We start from the raw sequence: 19,814 nt of genomic DNA on the forward strand, positions 1-19,814 counted from the left end.
AAGTCATGTAGAACAATCCTTCTCATGCCCATCTCCACCCTGGCGGTCGTGAGAATGGTGGCCGTAATGTGTCTTTTTCCATAGCTTTTCCCTGTATTTTCATAGATACTTCCGACAGCAGTCTCTGGGCATTCCCATGCCTACTCATATATAAATAATTATAGCATCAGCTTACTGCATGGCAGGCATTTTTTCAGAGTGCGTTTCCTATTTGGTTCTCTTACTACCTTGTGAGAGGTATTAGAATCCTCATTAAAGAGGCAGCCATGGAGGGATAGAGATATCAATTCACATCCAAGCTGGGATTCAAACCCAGCCAGTCTGACTTCAGAATACATGCTCTCAATCATCATCCTATGCTGTGTTTCATATGTTATTTACCATTGTTACATAAATGGATCTGCAGTTTTGTGACTTGTTTTTTTGGAGATAGTCTTGCCCTGTTGCCCTGGCTGGACTGCAGTGGCATGATCGTAGCTTGCTGCAACCTTAAACTCCTGGGCTCAAACAATCCCCCTGCCTCAGCCTCCCGAGCAGCTGGGACTTCAGGTGTGCACCACTGCGCTCGGCTAATTTTGGATTTCTTGGTAGAGCCAGGGTCTCGCTGTGTTGCCAAAGCTGGTCTCAAACTCCTGGGTGCAGGCAATCCTCCTGCCTTGGCCTCCCAGAGCACTGGGATTACAGGCCTGAGCCATTGCACCCCACAACTTTTTTTTTTTAAATTTAATTTTTATTTTTGTTTTTACTTTTTTTTTTCTGAGACGGAGTCTCATTCTGTTGCCCAGGCTGGAGTGCAATGGCGCGATCTTGGCTCACTGCGACCTCTGTCTCCTGGGTTCAAGTGATTCTCCTGCTTCAGCCTCCCGAGTAGCTAGGATTACAGGCATGTGCCACCACACCCGGCTAATTTTTGTATTTTTTGTAGAGACAAGGCTTCGTCACATTGGCCAGGCTGGTCTCGAACTTCTAACCTCAGGTGATCTGCCCGCATTGGCCTCCCAAAGTCCTGGCGTTACAGGTGTGAGCCATGCCACCCAGCCAACTTTTTTTTTTTTTTTTTTTTGACTTGACCATATGTCTTGGAGAACTATCCATGTTAGTACATTTAGAACAACCTTATTTTGACCAGCCTTATTGTATTCTAAAGACTGGCTTTACCTACTTTAATTTGCCATTCCTCTACTGATGTATCCATCAGATAGAGGATATCCCAGATAGTTTCTGGGTTTTGCTGATACAAACAGCAGTGCACCATGTGTCTCGAACATACACATGCCTTGGTGCATGTCTGCAGGGATTTCTGCAGGGTAGCTTCCTAGGAGTTCTTTGCTCGTTGGCCAGGCGCGGTGGCTCACACCTGTAATCCCAGCACTTTGGGAGGTCGAGGCGGGCGGATCACGAGGTCAGGAGTTCGAGACCAGTCAGACCAATGTGGTGAAACACCATCTCTGCTAAAAATACAAAAATTAGCTGGGCCTGGTGGTGGGCACCTGTAATCCCAGCTACTCAGGAGGCTGAGACAGGAGAATTGCTCGAATCCGGGAAGCGGAGGTTGCAGTGAGCCGGGGATTGCGCTACTGTACTCCAGCCTGGGCGACAGAACGAGACTCCATCTCTTTGCTGGCATAAGGCAATGTGTATTTAAGGTTTTGATGGCTATCACCAAATTGTCCTCCAAAAAGAGTTAACCAGTCTGTATTTCCACCAGTGATGTTGAAGAGGGCCTGTTTCCCTGCATTCTTGCCAGCCTGACATCAGCCAGCATTTTAACTCTTTGACATTCTGATACTTGAAAAAGTAGTCTTTTCCAACTATCCTTTCCTTAATTCTTAATGAGTTTGAGCATTTTTTGATATATTTATTGTCCATTTGTGATGAAATGGCCTGATTTTTTTTTTTTGTTTTGTGATGGAGTCTTGCTCTGTCACTCAGACTGGAGTGCAGTGGTGCGATCTTGGCTCACTACAGCCTCTGCCTCCCAGGTTCAAGTGATTCTCCTGCTTCAGCCTCCTGAGTAGCTGGGACTATAGGCATGCACCTGGTTGATTTTTGTATTTTTAGTAGAGACGGGGTTTGAAGGGAGGACAGCACGACACTGGGGGAGAAAGGTGTCACTTTGTTGGCTAGGCTGGTGTTAAACCCCTGCCCTCAAGTGATCTGTCCACCTCGGCCTCCCAAAGTGCTGGGATTACAGGCATGAGCCACCATGCCTGGCGCTGTAATTTTTTTTATGATAGTAAACCTTGAGACAGATCTCTTTTATTCCACAGTAAAGGACTATCTGCCTTCTATTTACATATGTATATATTTAAAGAATAAAATGATACTGCTGCTGAAGAGATTTTCTTGCCTTTCTTTAGGACAGCTCCAGAAGGAAACGTGATAGAGATGATAACTCTGTTGTAGGATCGGATTTTGAGCCTTGGGCCAACAAACGGGGAGAAATCCTTGCCCGGTACACCACTACCGAAAAGCTGTCTATTGTGAGTACCAGGAGACCCTCTCCCAGGGTCTGCTTCGGAGTTAGTAGTAATTTCTTTTTGTTATATTGCTTTAACTCTTGGGCTCTGTAAGTTTCACTTATTTATTTATTTTTCTACTTCTCTTAAAAGCTCAAATATAAGGCTTCACGTAGTATGTCAGTGTTGTTGGCATAAAAATGTACTGACAGGCTTCCCAGAAAAATCTGGTAAGGATCAGGGATGTGACACAGGTCAGAGAAAGAATTAGAACAGCAGAGTCTTGTCTTTGGGAGGAGGTTTGAATTATGAAGGAAGGAGGTCGGGCATGGTGGCTCACGCCTGTAATCCCAGCACTTTGGGAGGCCAAAGTGGGCAGATCACTTGAGGTCAGGAGTTCGAGACCAGCCTGGCCAACATAGTGAAACCCCGTCTCTACTAAAAATACAAAAATTAGCCGGGCATGGTGGCGGGCACCTGTAATCCTAGCTACTCAAGCGGCTGAGGCACGAGAATTGCTTGAACCTGGGAAGTGGAGGTTGCAGTGAGCAAAGATCGCACCACTGCACTCCAGCCTTGGTGACTGTCTCACCAAGAGTGAGACCCTGTCTCAAAAAAAAATGATTAATTAATTAATTAAAAAAATGAATTATGAAGGGAGGACAGCACGACACTGGGGGAGAAAGGTGTCACTCAGTAAGTCCCACATAGCCGGGTTTTTCTCCTGGAGCTGGAAGTTTACTGTTTCTCTGGATGGCCATTAGGTGAAATAGTTAGCTTTGGCCTCAAGATGCTTATGAAATTCAAGGCTTACCTTCCACTTGGCAAACTGCTATGGAAGGAAAGACTCAGGAGAGCTGAGACTAACCCAGTCAGGGTAATGCCTGTGTGAGTTAGGACTGGGTTCAGTGCTTAGAACCAAAGCCCCTCCTAACACTGTAAACAGGGGTGATCTGTATCCCTCCTTACACTGGAGAGAAGTCTCGAGCAGAGGAGTCCAGGACTGGTGTGGCAGCTCCAAGGGCATCAGGGTTCCACTGCGTTCTTTCTTGCTCCTCGACTGCATTGAGTGTTGCCTCACATTCATGTTGGTAGACAGAGGGAGGAAAGGGAAAGAAAGATGCACCCCTTCCCATTTAGGAAGATTTCTTGGGGTCCCCCAACACTTTCAGTTACATTTGTCTTGAAGGTGTGGTCATGGGCCATTCATAAGTGCAGGGAGGCTAAGAAATGTAGCAGCGTGTCCATCTACAAATGGGACTGTGCCCCGGAGGAAGTAGTGAACTCAGCAGGCCACGGGGAACGCTTGGCCACAATGCCTCTTCTTTTTTTACCTCCCAGGGTGTGCACTCATTGAACAAAATGACAGGCAGAATTGCTGGACTATTTAAATCGAGTCTTTTTTTTTTTTTTTTAAACTGTACAGAGTTAACTTAGAGCAGTGATTCTCAACCAGGAGTAATTTTTACCCCTGGGTGGTCCTTTGGCAATATCTAGAGACATTTTTGACTGTCACGGTTCTGGAGGTGGTACTGACATTTATTGGGTGGAGGCCAGAGATGCAACTAAATATCCAAGGGTGCACAGAATAATCTCCCACAAAAAGTTATCTGGCCTCAAATGGCAGTAGTGTAGAGGGTGATAAACCCTGATTCAGAGTAGGTTAAAAATACTTCTATTATGTGACTGCTGGCATATCAAAAATTTTAGTATTTGTCTGCTGACTTTGAGAACCCTGACTTGAGTAGAAATTTGAATCTTCAGTGGTTTTTAGTGACTGTATTTTCCTTCTTTGAATATATATTTCTTTCTCTTGGGTATGTAAATGGCTTTGTTGGAAAACAATGAACATACTGCCTTAGAATTTTAAAATATTAATGAATGTTATGTCTCTGCAGAATCTGTTTATGGGATCTGAAAAAGGTAAGATGAGTTTGTTGTTGTTTTGATGGGAAAATTCTGCCGTTACTTTTAATATCATTTTACAAAGGAAAAAAGTTTATCTGATATGATTCTGATGGAGCTATTGCTTAGATTGTGGATAGACATAGAACTAAAATACATATTTAGAGCATGAATTAAAAAAATATCAAACCTCAGCACTTTGGGAGGCCAAGGTGGGTGGATCACCTGAGGTCAGGAGTTCAGTACCAGCCTGGCCAACATGGTGAAATCCCTTCTCTACTAAAAATACAAAAATTTGCTGGGTGTGGTGGCGCATGCCTGTAACTCCAGCTACTCAGGAGGCTGAAGCAGGAGAATCACTTGAACTTGGGAGGCGGAGGTTGTAGTGAGCCAAGATCGCACCATTGTACTCCAGCCTGGGTGACAGGAGCGAAATTCTGTCTAAAAAAATAATAATAATACGGCCAGGCACGGTGGCTCACCCCTGTAATCCCAGCACTTTCGGAGGCCAAGGCAGGCAGATCGCCTGAGGTCAGGAGTTTGAGACCAGCCCGGCCCACATGGTGAAACCCCGTTTCTACTAAAAATACAAAAATTTGCTGGGCGTGGTGGCACATGCCTATAATCCCAGCTGCTGAGGAGGCTGAGGCAGGAGAATCTCTTGAACCTGGGAGGTAGACATTGCAGTGAGCCGAGATTGCACTCCAACCTGGGCGACAAGAGTGAAATTCTGTATTAAAAACAAAAGTACGGCTTGGTGTGGTGGCTCATGCCTGTAATGCCAGCACTTTGGGAGGCCAAGGCAGGCAGATCACTTGAGGTCAGGAGTTCAAGACCAGCCTGGCCAACATGGTGAAACTCCGTCTCTACTAAAAATTAAAAAAAAAAAAAAAAAATTAGCCAGGCGTGGTGACAGACGTCTGTAGTCCCAGCTACTCGGGAGGCTGAGGCAGGAAAATCGCTTGAACCTGAGAGGCGGAGGTTGCAGTGAGCTGAGATCACGCCATTGCATTCCATTCTGGGTGACAGAGCGAGACTCTGTCTCAAAAAAAAAAAAAAAAACCCAAAGAGGTTACTAGGAGTAAAACATAAGCTTACTGTTTAAAATGACAGAGGAAATAGTCTCCCCATCGTTGTGCCTCCCTCACCAACTGGGGGATTGCTTAAGAGAGCCTTTCCCTTGCCTTAAGTCTTTTCCCTTGTGCCGTAAGATATGTTGGTGAGGGGGCCACATGCTCAGTCTTATAGGCCACTGGTCCCTGAATGCAGTTCTCAGCTTCCTCTCCTAAGACACACAGTCAGAAGCTGTGGACCTGGGTATCTCAAACTGCCATGTAGCAGGATTGCCTGAGGAACTTTTATATGAATATAGATGTCTGGCCCCAACTTGCTCAATTAATCTTGTAGGATGGGACCCCAGAATTCCTATTTTGATGCTCCGAGGTGATTCTGGAGCAACTGACAGATCATGTTCTACTGGGTGCAGATGAGCACAACCGTGGTTCATTGCAGGTCTCTGATATGGCAGCTGCCACTCTTCCCACGGCTCTGCTGGATGAGACAGCACGTTAGAAATCAAGAGAGTGGGAGCAGCTTTGTTATGCACAGAATTTTTTTTTTTTTTTTTTTTATATGGAATCTTGCTCTGTCACCCATGGTGCAGTGTAACCTCCGCCTCCTGCCTTCAAGCAATTCTCCCATCTCAGCCTTCCGAGTCACTGGGCCTGTAGGTGTGCACCAACAAGTCCAGCTAATTTTTGTATTTTTAGTAGAGACGGGGTTTCACCATGTTGGCCAGCCTGGTCTCAAGTGGTCCACCCGCCTCGGCCTCCCAAAGTGCTGGGATTACAGGTGTGAGCTACCACGCCCAGCTTGTTATGGACAGAATTTTGATCCCACACCATAAAAGGTAAATCATACCAGCCTGTACCTACCAGTTTGTAAAGATCGAATAGAGTGGTGATACCAAGTGTCTTAGTCTGTTTAGTGGTACTGTAAAGGAGTACCAGAGGCTGGCTAATTTATAAGGAAGAGAGCTTTACTTGGCTTATGGTTCCACAGGCTATATTAGAAGCATGGTGCCAGCATCTGCTGTTGGTGAGGGCCTCAGGCTGCTTCCACTCATGGTGAAAGCAAATGAGAGCCGGTGTGTGCAGAGATTGCATGGCAAGAGAAGGCAGGAGAGAGAGGGAGAAGATGCCAGGCTTTTTTTGACAGCCGATTCTCATGGGAACTAAGAATAAGAACTCACTCATTACTGCAAGGATGGCACCAAGCCATTCATGAGGGATCCTCCCCTACAACCCAGACACCTCCCACCAGGCCCCACCTCCAACACTGGGGATCACCTTTCAACATGAGACTTGGTATGAATATAGAGCAATAGAAACTCTCATATGCTGCTGGTGGGAATGTAAAATGGCACAACCACCTTGCAGAATACTTTTTCATTTTTTATTTAATTTGAAGACAGGTGCCAATGGTCCGGTTGTTTGTGCCCAACCACACTCCCCTGCCCCAATTCGTATGTTGAAATCCTAACCCTAAGATGATGGTATTAGGAGATGGGCCCTTTTCAGAGGTGATTAGGTAATGAGGGTGGAACCCTCATGAATGGGATTAGTGCCCTATAAAAGAGGCCCAAGGGTGCTCCCTCACCCCTTCCACCAAGTGAAAACACAGCAAGAAGGCATCATCTATGAACCGAACCGGAAAGCAGGCCGTCCCCAGACACCTAATCTGCTGGGACCTTGATCTTGGACCACCCAGCCTTTAGGACTGCGAGAAATACATTGCTCTTATTTGTAAGCCACCCACTTGCTGGTATTTTGTTATAGTAGCTGAAAGGGTTTAAGACAGTGGGCCAACCCTTTGATCCAGCATTCCACTACTGGGGTATCCCCAGATCGGGGTTGGTAGACTGCATGCTGCAGGCCAAGTCTGGTCCACTGCCTGTTTGTTAAGTACAGTTTTACTGGAACACAGCCCTATCAATTTGTTTACGTATTATCTATGCCTGCTCTTGTGCTACAGCAGTAGAGTTGAGTAGTTGGAGCAGACACTTTGTGACTCTCAAAACCTGAAACATTTGTCAGGCTTACAAAAAGAGTTCTGCAGCTTGACCCTGAGTCCACATTTCTTTTTTTTTTTTTTTCTCTTTCTTTCTTTTTTTTTTTTTTTTTTTGAGATGGAGGTTACAGTGAGCCAAGGTCGCGCCACCGCACTCCAGCCTGGGCGACAGAGTAAGACCCTGTCTCAAAAAAAAAAAAAAAAAGAAAAAGTACTAGAGCAGAGGCCCCTTTAAGATGGGAGATGGGGAAGGATTCTGAAATAGACAGCCACAGAGGGCAGCAGTCAGCTAGATGCATTGCCCTGCCTTGTGGCTGGCCTGTGGCCTGGGGGCCTTTCCTTCATCCCTCCAGCAGTCCCTGCTGATGGCGAAATTGTGCTGACAGATGCAGGAAGGAGGCACAGCTAGTCCTGTTTGCTCGAAGAGACGGCTTTGAAGCCCTAGTGTTTCCACCCTGGGTAGACAGTGAGATGGTTGTTTTGTTAGCAGAAGAGCACAATTCTACGCTGTGAGTAAGAGCCTAAGAGGGCCTTTTGTTCATAGAAAACAATGAAATGACGGATTTTTGGCATCCTTATCTGGACCGCCTTTCTTTAGGAATAAACAGATGATACAGAGCAAAGTTTGTAAATCTCAAATGCAGCAGTTAACCTCTTCGAGGCTGGCCCACTGGGCTCCCAGGGGCAGCTTCTAAGTGGGAAAAGTTTCAATGGAACTCTGGTTACATAAGGAAGTTGCTTTGAAAATCTAGGATAGTTTTCTGTAATGGAATCGTTCCCCAGAGTCTGTATTCACGATGAAGTGTAGAGTGAAAGATGCCTCCCCTGGGGCTACTGGTGCAGGAGAAAAGCCACCTGTGTGACGTAAATTCATTCTGTTTAGGCAAAGCCGGGACTGCCACACTGGCAATGTCAGAGAAGGTTCGGACCCGGCTGGAGGAGCTGGATGACTTTGAGGAGGTGAGCAAGTCATCTGTGGGGTGCAGGGAGTGCGAGAGCTTTTCCTTCCTCCTGCCAAGTGAGATCAACCTCGGTGGCTGCTCTTTGATTAATTCCCGGGCTGCACATTGTGCTTAGTCCTCCCAAGGCAATGACTCCATCCAGGGAAGGATGCCAGCGTGCAGTTGGCCGAGCTCATGGGAAGCCTGACTGGGGCTGCTTTTCTAGAGGCCTCTTTTCTCATCGTGATGCCTGAGCAAGCCTGGGTCCCCTAGCGACAGTGGCTTATGGTAAAAACCAGCTGCAAGGCTGGGCACGGTGGCTCATGCCTATAATCCCACCACTTTGGGAGGCTAAGGCGGGAGGATCACGGGAGGTCAGGAGTTCGAGACCAGCCTGGCCAACCTGGTGAAACCCCGACTCTACTAAAAATATAAAAATCAGCTGAGCATGGTGGTGGCTGCCTGTAATCCCAGCTACTCGGGAGGATGAGGCAGGAGAATTGCTTAAACCTGGGAGGCGGAGGTTGCGGTGAGCTGAGATCGTGCCACTGCATTCTAGCCTGGGCAAAAAAGCGAGACTTTGTCTAAAAAAAAAAAAACCCAACTGCAGTCACCTCCCTGAGAAGTAGCCTTATGGAGTACAAAGACTTTGCTTTGCAACTGACGCTGCTTGGGCTGGCTGGATATGGCCCACAGGAATCTTTTAATTGGCCTACACGTACTTTGAAAAAAAAGTGAGTCTTTTGCCAACACTTAAACATTCATAAATGTAACCAACAAATACAGAATTTCTTGAAAAAACAATCTTGACTGGGCACGGTGGCTCACGCCTATAATCCCAGCACTTTAGGAGACCGAGGCAGGATCTCCTGAGGTCCGGAGTTCGAGACCAGCCTGGCCAACATGGCAAAACCCCATCGCTACTAAAAATGCAAAAATTAGCTGGGCACGGTGGTAGGCGCCTGTAATCCCAGCTACTCGGGAGGCTGAAGTAGGAGAATTGCTTGAACCCAAGAGATGGAGGTTGCAGGTTGCTCTGTCACCCAGGCTGGAGTGCAGTGGTATGATCTCAGCTCACTGCAACCTCTGCCTCCTATGTTAAAGCAATTCTCCTGCCTCAACCTCCTGAGTAACTGGGATTACAGGCACGCACCACCGTGCCCAGCTACTTTTTGTATTTTTAGGTGAGAAAGGGTTCCACGATGTTGGCCAGGCTGATCTCGAACTCCTGACCTCAAGTGATCCACCCACCTCGGCCTCCCAGTGTACTGGGATTACAGACATGAGCCACCATGCCCAGCCAACTCTTATTTCTTTAATAAAGAGTTTTTCATTTTGAATTATAGGAAATGCACATATAAACATTTGGTTCCAGGTCTCATCATATGTATTCAGATGACCTTCACTCCTGTGAGTTGTGTGAAGAGCCTCTTAACAACAGCCCAGGGCTAAGGAGCATCTGCTGTGCACCAGGGACCGTGCCAAGTCTTTACCTACATGGCCATTTCATCCCCGTGACAATCCCTTGCTCAGCTGCCAAGGGTTTTTGCTGTGGTTGTCTTTCTGTCCTGATTACTCTCTCCTTGGTCTAATTAACACCCCCACACTCTTCTGTACCTCTACTCCCCTTAGAGTTTGTCTCAAGTATCACTTCTCCAGGAAACCATTCCTGATCCCCCATCACAGTTTACAGTCCATTTCTTTGTTACCATATTTCTCCCAGTCTGAGATATACCATTGCTCTCACGTTTGACTATCTCTGAAATTGGGGTATATGTTTCTCAGTTGGTTCCCATCAGTGATCAGCATATTTTTCTTCCTTAGTAGCCCATGAAACAGTTGAGCTTTTTTCCATGGGCACCTCAGATCCAGTATATGTATCCCCATAGAATTGCGTTTTCTCCTGAGCATTTATCTCAGTTTGAGTTAATATCCATCTGTCTTCAGTATCTTAAGCTCCATTAGTGCTGAAATACCCTGTCATGTCTTATTGCTTGGGAATCTTGAGCAAAAATGTCTTTGTTTCTCGAGCATCTAGTCCTGTGTCCTGCATACAGGAGACCCACAGTTGGTTGAATGAGGTAAGTCTTGTTACCTCAATTCACAGGTGAGGCTCTGAGAGGAAAGTAGCTCACCCAGGGTCACACAGCTACTCAGTGACTGAGCTGGGAGGTGGCTTAGGTCTGACTTGCTTCCAAGGCCAGCCTGTCAACCCACAGCACTCTGTCCATCTTTGTCAGAAAACTCAAAAGAACCTCTTTGATTGCAAATCGCAAGGCAAAGCTGTCAATCCTTGTGGGGATATGAGGAAAATTTAGAGACCAAAACTCAGCCAATACCTGGTATTCTTTATAAGGGTGGTAGTCGAGCAATATTTTTCCTGCTGTGCCTTCACCTTCTGCCTTCTCCCCACAGGGTTCCCAAAAGGAGCTGTTGAACTTGACTCAGCAGGATTACGTGAACCGCATAGAGGAGCTCAACCAGTCGCTGAAGGATGCCTGGGCCTCAGACCAAAAAGTGAAGGCTCTAAAAATAGTCATCCAGGTTAGATCTAGTGATCCCCCCGCCCCCACCCAGAATTTCCTATGTAAAATTCCACTGTGGAGACTTAGAGTTTTCAGGGGCCTGCCTGCAGGGTCTTACCCTTGTTTTTTCATCCCTTTCCTTTTCATATACTTCCTGTGAAAAGCCATGATTATGAATCTGTGTTTTTTTGAGATGGCTAATCTCAGGGTCACCATGTGCAGCTGCACAGGTTGTGCACTGCACAACTCCAGGAAGCACTCTTCACTCTAGGTTACAGAATTGATGATACCCCATGTGTTGTGCAGTACATTAACCATGGTGCAACCCCTGACACATTTATGATTTGTACACACTAAAGATTGGGCAACTTTCTGTTGGGATTCCTTGACTGCATTGGCTTGGTATCTTTGGGATTAATGACGTGTGTCCCTGATAAATGAATATTTCAGACATATTATGCATACTTATGTGACAAGGAGAAGTTTACAGCATTGGGAGAGGTACATACATTGAATCTTCTTTGCTGATGAGTTTGTTAAGCCAGTGACAATTCTTGAACCACAAGAACAAGTACTATGTGGAAAACAGCTTATATTTCTTGGTCCTGAAGATCTGGCTATCTCAGCAAAATGTGCTCAGAAGCACATTTGGAAAGGAATAATTCATTAAATCATCATTTTCAGAGCAGAGTCAACAAAGGATTTCTGAACTGCCATTTTAGTTCAAAAGGACAGATCCCATTCTCATTCCATGTTATGATAATGTGACATTTGTTTTCTCACCTGTTCTTTTGAAAGACAGGAGAGTCCGGGAGTCTTCACACTGGACACTTGAAGTCTTTTAAGATGACTCCTTGTATAGTAGGGGTGATTTCTTTGGTGTTTCATGATGGGAGGCAAGCCCACGCCCATTCTCTTCAATCACTGATGTTAGTTTACAGAGTAAATAGTCCCAAAGGCCAGGCCTCTCATCCTGGGAGCCCGTGGAGACGGTTGCTTGCTGAGTGTCTCCAGTGAGAAACTATCTGAACTAGCAAGTGCTTCTTCACAATATTTGCATTGGCAGCATCTCTCCATAGATTATTGTAGTTTAGAACCGTGTCTTCTAAGAGGTTTACATCTGGGGGAGATTTGATTCATGTCTTCACAAACAAAATAATCATAAGTGTGCTTCATCAACTCCACATCTGGCTAATAGTAACGATTCTACAATACATTAAGGACTGCCTTCTTTATCCAAAACACAGAGTCAAGGCCGGGTGCAGTGGCTCACATCTGTAATCCCAGCATGTTGGGAGGCTGAGGTGGGTGGATCACTTGAGCCCAGGAGTTTGAGACCAGCCTGGCCAACATGGTGAAACCCGTCTCTACTAAAAATACAAAAATTAGCCAGGCTAATTTGCTGTATAGTAAAGTTGTTCTGTGTGTGGGGGGGAGGGGTACCTGGTGGCTCCTTTACTAAGGCATATTTTACATATCATAAAGTCCACCCATTATAAGTGTGTAATTCAGTGATTTTTTTTACTAAACGTATAGAGTTGTGCAACTATCACACAATCTAGTTTTAAAACATTTGTATACCTCCCCAGATTCCCCCAAGCCTGTTTGTAATCAAATCCCACTGCCATACCCGACCCCAGAAAACTGCAAGTCTGTTTTCTGGTTCTGTAAATCTGCCTTTCCTGGACATTTCATATACATGGGATTATTCGTAGATAATCTTTTGGATCTGACTTCTCTCACGTAGTATAATGTGCCTTTTTAATTGATATGTAATAATTCTACATATTTATGGGGTACAAAGTGATATTTTGATACATGTATCCCGTGTGTAATGATCAAATCCAAGTAATTTAGCATATTCATCACCTCAAACATCTCTAATTTCTTTGTGTTGGGAACATTCAAAATCTTCTCCTCTAGCTATTTGAAAATACACAATAAGCTGGGCCTGGTGGGACACACCTGTAATCCCAGTTACTTGGGAGGCTGAGGCACGAGAATTGCTTGAAAGTGGGAGGTGGAGGTTGCAGTGAGCCGAGATCGCACCGCTGCACTCCAGCCTGGGTGACAGAGTGAGATTGTCTCAAAAAAAAAAAAAAAAAAAAAAAAAAAAACAGAAAATACGCAATACATTTTGAACTATAGCCACTCTAGGTGCTATTGAACACTAGAACTTATTCCTCCTGTGTAGCTGTAATTTTGTACCCATTAACCAACCTCTTTGTTCTCCCTTTGCCCTTACCCTTCCCAGCCTCTGCCTCTAGTCATCGCTGTTCTACTCTCTACTTCTATGAACTCAACTTTCATGGCTCCCACATGTGAGTGAGGACATGCAGTATTTATCTTTCTGTGCCTGTTTCACTTAACTTGATGGTTTCCAGGCTCATTCGTGTTGCTGTGAATTACAGAGTTTCATTTTTTTATGGCCAAATAATATTCCTGTGTGTGTACCACGTTTTCTTTATCCATTCATCCATTTATGTACATGTAGATTGATTTCATATCTTAGCTATTGTGAATAGCGCTGCAATAAACATGGTACTGCTGATAATTTCTTTGATATACTGATTTCTTTTTCTTTAGATGATAACCTAGTTGTGGGATTGCTACATCATATGGTAGTTCTATTTTTAGTTTTTTGAGAAATTTCCATACTGTTTTCTAGAATTGTTACACTAATTTGCATTTCCACCCACAGTGTATAAGAGTTCCCTTTTCGGCTGGGCGCGGTGGCTCACGCCTGTAATCCCAGCACTTTGGGAGGCTGAGGTGGGTGGATCACCTGAGGTCAGGAGTTCGAGACCAGCCTGGCCAACATAGTGAAACCCCATCTCTACTAGGAATACAAAAATTAGCTGGGCATGGTGGCAGGTGCCTGTAATCCCAGCTACTTGGGAGGCTGAGACAGGAGAATCACTTGAACCCAGGAGGCGGAGGTTGCAGTGAGCCAAGATTTCACCATTGCATTCCAGCATGGGCGACAAGAGCAAAACTCTGTCTCAAAAAAAAAAAAAAAAAGAGTTTTCTCTGTATTCTCATCTGCATTTTTTTTTTTTCTTAAGAGATGAGGTTGCCCAGGCTGGAGTGCAGTGGCTGCTCACAGGCGCGATCACACTGCATTACAGCCTAGAAATCCCAGACTCAAGTGATCCTCCCACCTCAGCCTCCCAAGTAGCTGGGACTATAGGCACATACCACCATGCCCAGCCTATTTTCGTCTTTTTGATAGTAGCCATTTTCATGTGGTTTTCATTTGATGATTCCCCTGATGATGAGTGATGCTGAGCATATTTTCATATACTTCTTGGCTAATTTGTGTATCATCTTTTGAGAAATGTCTCTTCAGCTCTTTTGGCCATTTTTAAATTGGATTATTTTCTTTACTATAATATGTTTGAGGTTCATCCACATTGTATCACGTGTGGATACTTTGTTCCTTTTCACTGCTGAATCGTATTCTAATGTGTGGTTATCTTAACAAGTTGATGGGCATTTGGGTTGTTCCCACTCTCTGGCTGTTATGAATAATGCTGCTGTACGCATTTGCATACCATTGTTTGTGTGGACTTACGTTTTTATTACTGTTAGGTAAAATTTTAGGAATGGAATTGCTGGGTCATATGGTATGTTAGGATTAACTTGTTGAGAAACTGCCAAACTGTTTTCCAAATGGCTGCACCATTTATCTGAGGGTTCTAATTCCTCCATATCTTCTGACACTCGGCATTGTCCATCTTTTTTTCTGTTTTCTTTTTGTTTGTTTGTTTGAGACAGGGTCTCTGTCACCCAGGCTGGAGTGCAGTGGTGCGATCGTAGCTCACTCCAGCCTCAAACTCTGGCCTCAAGCGATCCTCCCACCTCAGCCTCCTGAGTAGCTGGGAATACAATTGGCCACAACCATGCCCAGTTTATTTAAAAAATCTTTTTTGTAGAGACAGGGCCATGCTGTGTTGCTCAGTCTGGTCTTGAATTCCTGGCTTCAAGTGATTTTCCCATCTCAGCCTCCCAAAGCACTGGGATTACAGGCCTGAGCCATCACACCTGGCCTATCACCTCTGTTATAACCATCCTACCATCCTGGTGGGTTTGAAGTGGTACCTCATTGTGGTTTTACTTTGCATATCCCTAACAGTGATGTTGAACATCTTTGTACATGCTTATTAGCCATTTGTATATCTACAGTGAAATGTCTATTCAAGGCCTCTTCATTTAAAAGTTATATTATTTGGTTGAGTTGTAACAAATTTTTTTTCCTCAAGAGGCAGGGTCTTGCTCTGTGACTCCAGATGGAGTGTAGTGTTGCCATCACAGCTCACTATAGCCTTGACCTCCCGGGTTCAAGTGGTCCTCCCACCTCAGCCTCCCTGGTAGCTGCCACACCCAACTAATTTTTAAATTTTTTGTAGAAACAGAGGGTTTTACTTTGTTGTCCAGGCTGGTCTCAAACTCCTGTGCTCAAGCAGTCCTTTAATCTTGGCCTCCTAAAGTGCTAGGATTACAGGCATGAGCCATGCACCTGGCCAGTTGTAACAATTCTTTATATGTTTTTTATACTATTTCTTTGTCAAGTATGTGATCTCTTAGTCTGTGACTTGTCTTTTTGTTTTCATAATTGTGTCTTTGAAGTGCAGTTTTTATTGACTGACTGATTGATTGAGACAGAGTTTCGCTCTTGTTGCCCAGGCTGGAGTGCAGTGGCATGATCTCAGCTCACTGCAACCTCCGCTTCCTGTGTTCAAGTGATTCTCGTGCCTCAGCCTCTTGAGTAGCTGGGATTACAGGCGCCTGCTACCATGCCCAGCTAATTTTTGTATTTTTAGTAGAGACGGGGTTTGGCCATGTTGGCCAGGCTGGTCTTGAACTCCTGACCTCAAGTGATCCACCCGTGTTGGCCTCCCAAAGTGCTGGGATTACAGGTATGAGCCACTGTGCCCAGTCAGAAGTTTTTACTTTTAGCTTCATTCATCAATTTTCTCATTTTAGCTTATGCTTTTGTAGTTTTATCTAAGAACTCTTTGCCTAGCTCAAGGTCATGAAGATTTTTTTCTTTGTTTTCTTCTAGAAGTTTTATAATTTTAGCACTTACATTTAGGTCAATGGTTCATTTTGAATTACTATTTATATATGCTATAAGGTAAGGATCTAAATAAATTTTATTTGCATGTGGAGCTACAGTTGTCTCAGCAACATTTGTTGAAAAGACTATTGTATTAGTCCATTCTTGCATTGCTGTAAAGAACTACCTGAGGCTGGGTAATTTATGAAGAAAAGAGGTTTAATTGACTCACAGTTCTACAGGCCGTATAGGAAGCATGGCTGGGGAGGCCTCAAGAAACTTAAAATCATGGCGGAAGGCATCTTTCTATAGCAGAGCAGGAGAGAGAGAGAGAGAGAGAGAGAGAGAGAGAGAGAGAGAGAGAGAGCACGAACAGGGAGGTGACACAGGTTTTCAAACAACCAGATCTCACGAGAACTGTATCATAGGAACAGCAAGGGGGAGGTCTACCCTCATGGTTCAGTTACCTCCCACCAGGCCTCTCCTCCAATACTGGGGATTACAATTCGACATGAGATTTGGGTGGGGACACAGAGCCAAACCATATTGACTATGTTTTTCTCTACTGAGATCTTGGCACTTTTGTTAAAAATCAGTTGACCAAGGCTGGGCATGGTGGCTCATGCCTGTAATCCCAGCACTTTGGGGGCCGAGGTGGGCGGATCACCTGAGGTCAGGAGTTCAAGACCAACCTAACCAACATGGAGAAACCCCGTCTCTACTGAAAATACAGAATTGGCTGGGTGCAGTGGCGCATGCCTGTAATCCCAGCTACTTGGGAGGCTGAGGCAGGAGAATCACTTGAACCCGAGAGGCGGAGGTTGCGGTGAGCCGAGATCATGCCATTGCACTCCAGCCTGGGAAACAAGAGCGAAACTCCATCTCAAAAAAAAAAAAAAAAAAATTGACCACTGGTGGCAAACTCAGACTACTTAAAAAACAAAAAAACCAAAATCAATCAACCATAAATGTAAAGGTTTACTTCTGGACTCTCACTGTCATTCTACTGACATTAGTCAATCATTATGCCAGTTCCACATTGTGAGACAGAGTCTTGCTCTGTCACCCGGGCTGGAGTGCAGTGGCGTGATCTTTGCTTGCTCCAACCTTTGCCTCCCAGGTTCAAGCAATTCTCATGACTCAGCCTCCCCAGTAGCTGAGATTATAGGTGCGCGCCACCGCACCTGGCTAATTTTTGTATTTTTAGCAGAAGTGGGGTTTCACCATGTTGGCCAGGCTGGTCTCGAATTCCTGACTTCAAGTGATCTGCCCACCTCGGCCTTCCAAAGTGCTGAGATTAAAGGCATGAATCACTGTGCCTGGCCAATTCCACATTGTTTTGATGACTATGGCATTATAGCAAGTTTGAAACTGGGTAATATAAGTCTTTTTTTTTTTTTTTGAGACAGAGTCGTGCTCTGTTGTCCAGGCTGGAGTGCAGTGGCACCATCTTGGCTTAGCTCACCGAAACCTTCACCTCCCAGATTCGAGCGATTCTCCTGCCTCAGCCTCCCGAGTAGCTGGGATTACAGGCGCCTGCCACCATGCCCAGCTGATTTTTGTATTTTTAGTAGAGATGGTGTTTCACCACGTTGGCCAGGCTAGTCTCTGTTCAAACTCCTGACCTCAGGTGATCCACCCAGTTTGGCCCGCTAAAGTGCTGGGATTACAGGCATGAGCCACCACACCTGGCCTGGGTTGGATAAGTCTTTTAACTTTCTTCTTCTTCTTTTAATTATTTTCACTGTTCTGGGCCCTTTGCATTTCTATATGAATTTTAGGATCAGCTTGTCAATTTTTACAAAATAAAAAAAAAAAACCTTTTGGGATTCTGACAGGGATTGCATTGAGTATGAAATCATCTTCTGATGCATAAATTTTGCCATCTGTTGATGAGCATCTGGCTCTTTTCTTTTTTCACTACATGGACGATGTCGCTGTGAGCACGCTCGGTCACGTCTGCTGGTGCCCATGTAAAGCTTTTCTCTAGATAAGAGCCTATACCTAAGAGTAGAACTGCTCTGTGCCTCTTCAGCTTTTCCAGATAATGCTAAGTTATTTTCCATAGTAGCTGTGCCAACATACGCTTGTAGTAGCATGTGGGCGTGTGAGAGTCTGTGCGATTCAACATTCTACCACCGTTTGGGATGAGCAGATTTTCTATTTTAATTTTTCCAGTCGTATTTTCTTGTGGTTTTAATCTGCAGTTCCTCGATTACTAATAAAAATGAGCATCTTTTCACATATTTATAGGCCATGGGGGTTTCCTTTTTTGTAAAATGCCCTTTGCTGATTTCTTTTGCCCATTTTTCCATTTTGTTACCTGTGTTTTTCGTACTGAGTTTTGGGATTTTTAAAATGTATTCTGGATAATAATGGTCTACTTCTTTCCTTCCTACTCAGGTCATCTTTGAATGTATGCATTTGTTCTGGCTATTCAAATTTTTTTAACCTTTTTTTTTTTGAGACAGGTTCTTGCTCTGTCTTCCAGGCTAGAGTGTAGTGGGGCGGTCTCAGCTCACTGCAACCTCTGCTTCCCTCACTCAAGTGATTCTCCCACCTCAGCCTCCTGAGTAGTTAGGGCTACAGGCACACACCACCATGCCTGGATAATTTTTGTATTTTTTGTAGAAACTGGGGTCTCACTACGTTGCCCAGGCTGGTCTCAAACTCCTGGGCTCAGGCGATCTTCCTGCCTCAGCCTCCCAAAGTGCTGGGATTAGTGGTGTGAGCCACCACGCCCAGCTGGGATTTGTATTGTTAACACATACCTGGGTTACCTGATTCTTATCAGACAAGTTTAGGAAGCGGCACCAAAGCTTTAAAAACTGTGGCATCTTCAAAACAGTAATTTAAAAAGTAACTTCAATGTATAAGATCATTATAGCTTTAACTTTGGATTAAAAACAAAATCTTGTTCCTGTTGTCCTTTATAAAATATATGTTCTATGAAACCAGCTTGGGAGAAAATCAATGCACAGATGTTTGGAAAGCCCCAGCTGTGTTTAATTTGAAATCCTCTGTTTAAATTCTCTCTCTCTCACCTCACCAGTGGGCAGTAACTCATCGCTGAGAGACGGTGCAAGCCCAGCTCTTGGTAGAACTCAGAGATGTCACATCCCTAGGAACCGAGAACTGTGTATTGTAAACAGTCTCTAAGATTTGGAGTTGTTAGCTTTTTCCAGCCTTGAAATCTCATGGGGCAGTTGTTTAAGTTGGAACTCTCACAAAGGGCATATGAAAATCGCAGAGCGAGGTGTCAGGAAATGGAATTCCTCATACATCCAATTGCCACGTTTGGTGTCAGCACTATTGCTTTTACAGCTTACATTCCCCCCCACCCCCAAATAACATCTGGGCTGTAAGAGGATGTTTCGCAAATCAGACACATTGTTTACTTTTAAGCCTGCAATGCTATGGAGAAACTTGGTGACTCTAACAATTTAGATGTTGGGTAACAACACCAAACTGAAAACACATGTCAACCTATCTCTTGACATGGTGAACGTTCTCACCATTCTCTGCATATTAGAATTGCATATTAAATAATCCTTTCTAAATGTCTGAACATCTTTTTTTTTTAATTTTTAAATGACATTTTTCTTTCTGAGGGTCAACCGTTGGGGTGATGAAGTGTAGCAGTTATTTAATTCCTTATGCTGACTTTTGTATGTGTAAAGACTTCAGGGCATGGCATTAAATTTAGTTCTAGAAAGAGCTTTTCTGTTTCTGATGATAAAAGATAACTTAATCTAAGGTGTTTGGGGCCACATTGTGTGACTTCAGTCTTCCATGAAGAGTCCTGAACACTAAATAGCAGATGAGTACTCAGAAAAACAGTTCTGAATGTGTTGGC

At 44.6% G+C, this 19,814-nt stretch overlaps 1 protein-coding gene across 6 annotated transcripts in view; it reads left to right on the forward strand.

The window, feature by feature from the left end:
* The window catches only part of VPS35L (VPS35 endosomal protein sorting factor like), a 148,006-nt gene that overhangs the window by 14,900 nt on the left and 113,292 nt on the right, over positions 1–19,814 (forward strand). For all 6 annotated transcript variants that reach the window (XR_010583862.2, XR_012429315.1, XR_012429316.1 and 3 more), the window contains exons 4-7: positions 2,361–2,483; positions 4,358–4,382; positions 8,317–8,393; positions 10,790–10,918. Coding sequence is in view for 2 of the 6 variants with exons in the window: in XM_005591372.5 (XP_005591429.2) it covers positions 2,361–2,483; positions 4,358–4,382; positions 8,317–8,393; positions 10,790–10,918 (354 nt within the window). In the remaining 4 variants the exon portion in view is untranslated. The remainder of the gene's footprint in view (positions 1–2,360; positions 2,484–4,357; positions 4,383–8,316; positions 8,394–10,789; positions 10,919–19,814) is intronic.

This window comes from Macaca fascicularis, chromosome 20 (assembly GCF_037993035.2).
Source record: "Macaca fascicularis isolate 582-1 chromosome 20, T2T-MFA8v1.1".
Classification (NCBI taxonomy): Eukaryota; Metazoa; Chordata; class Mammalia; order Primates; family Cercopithecidae; genus Macaca; species Macaca fascicularis.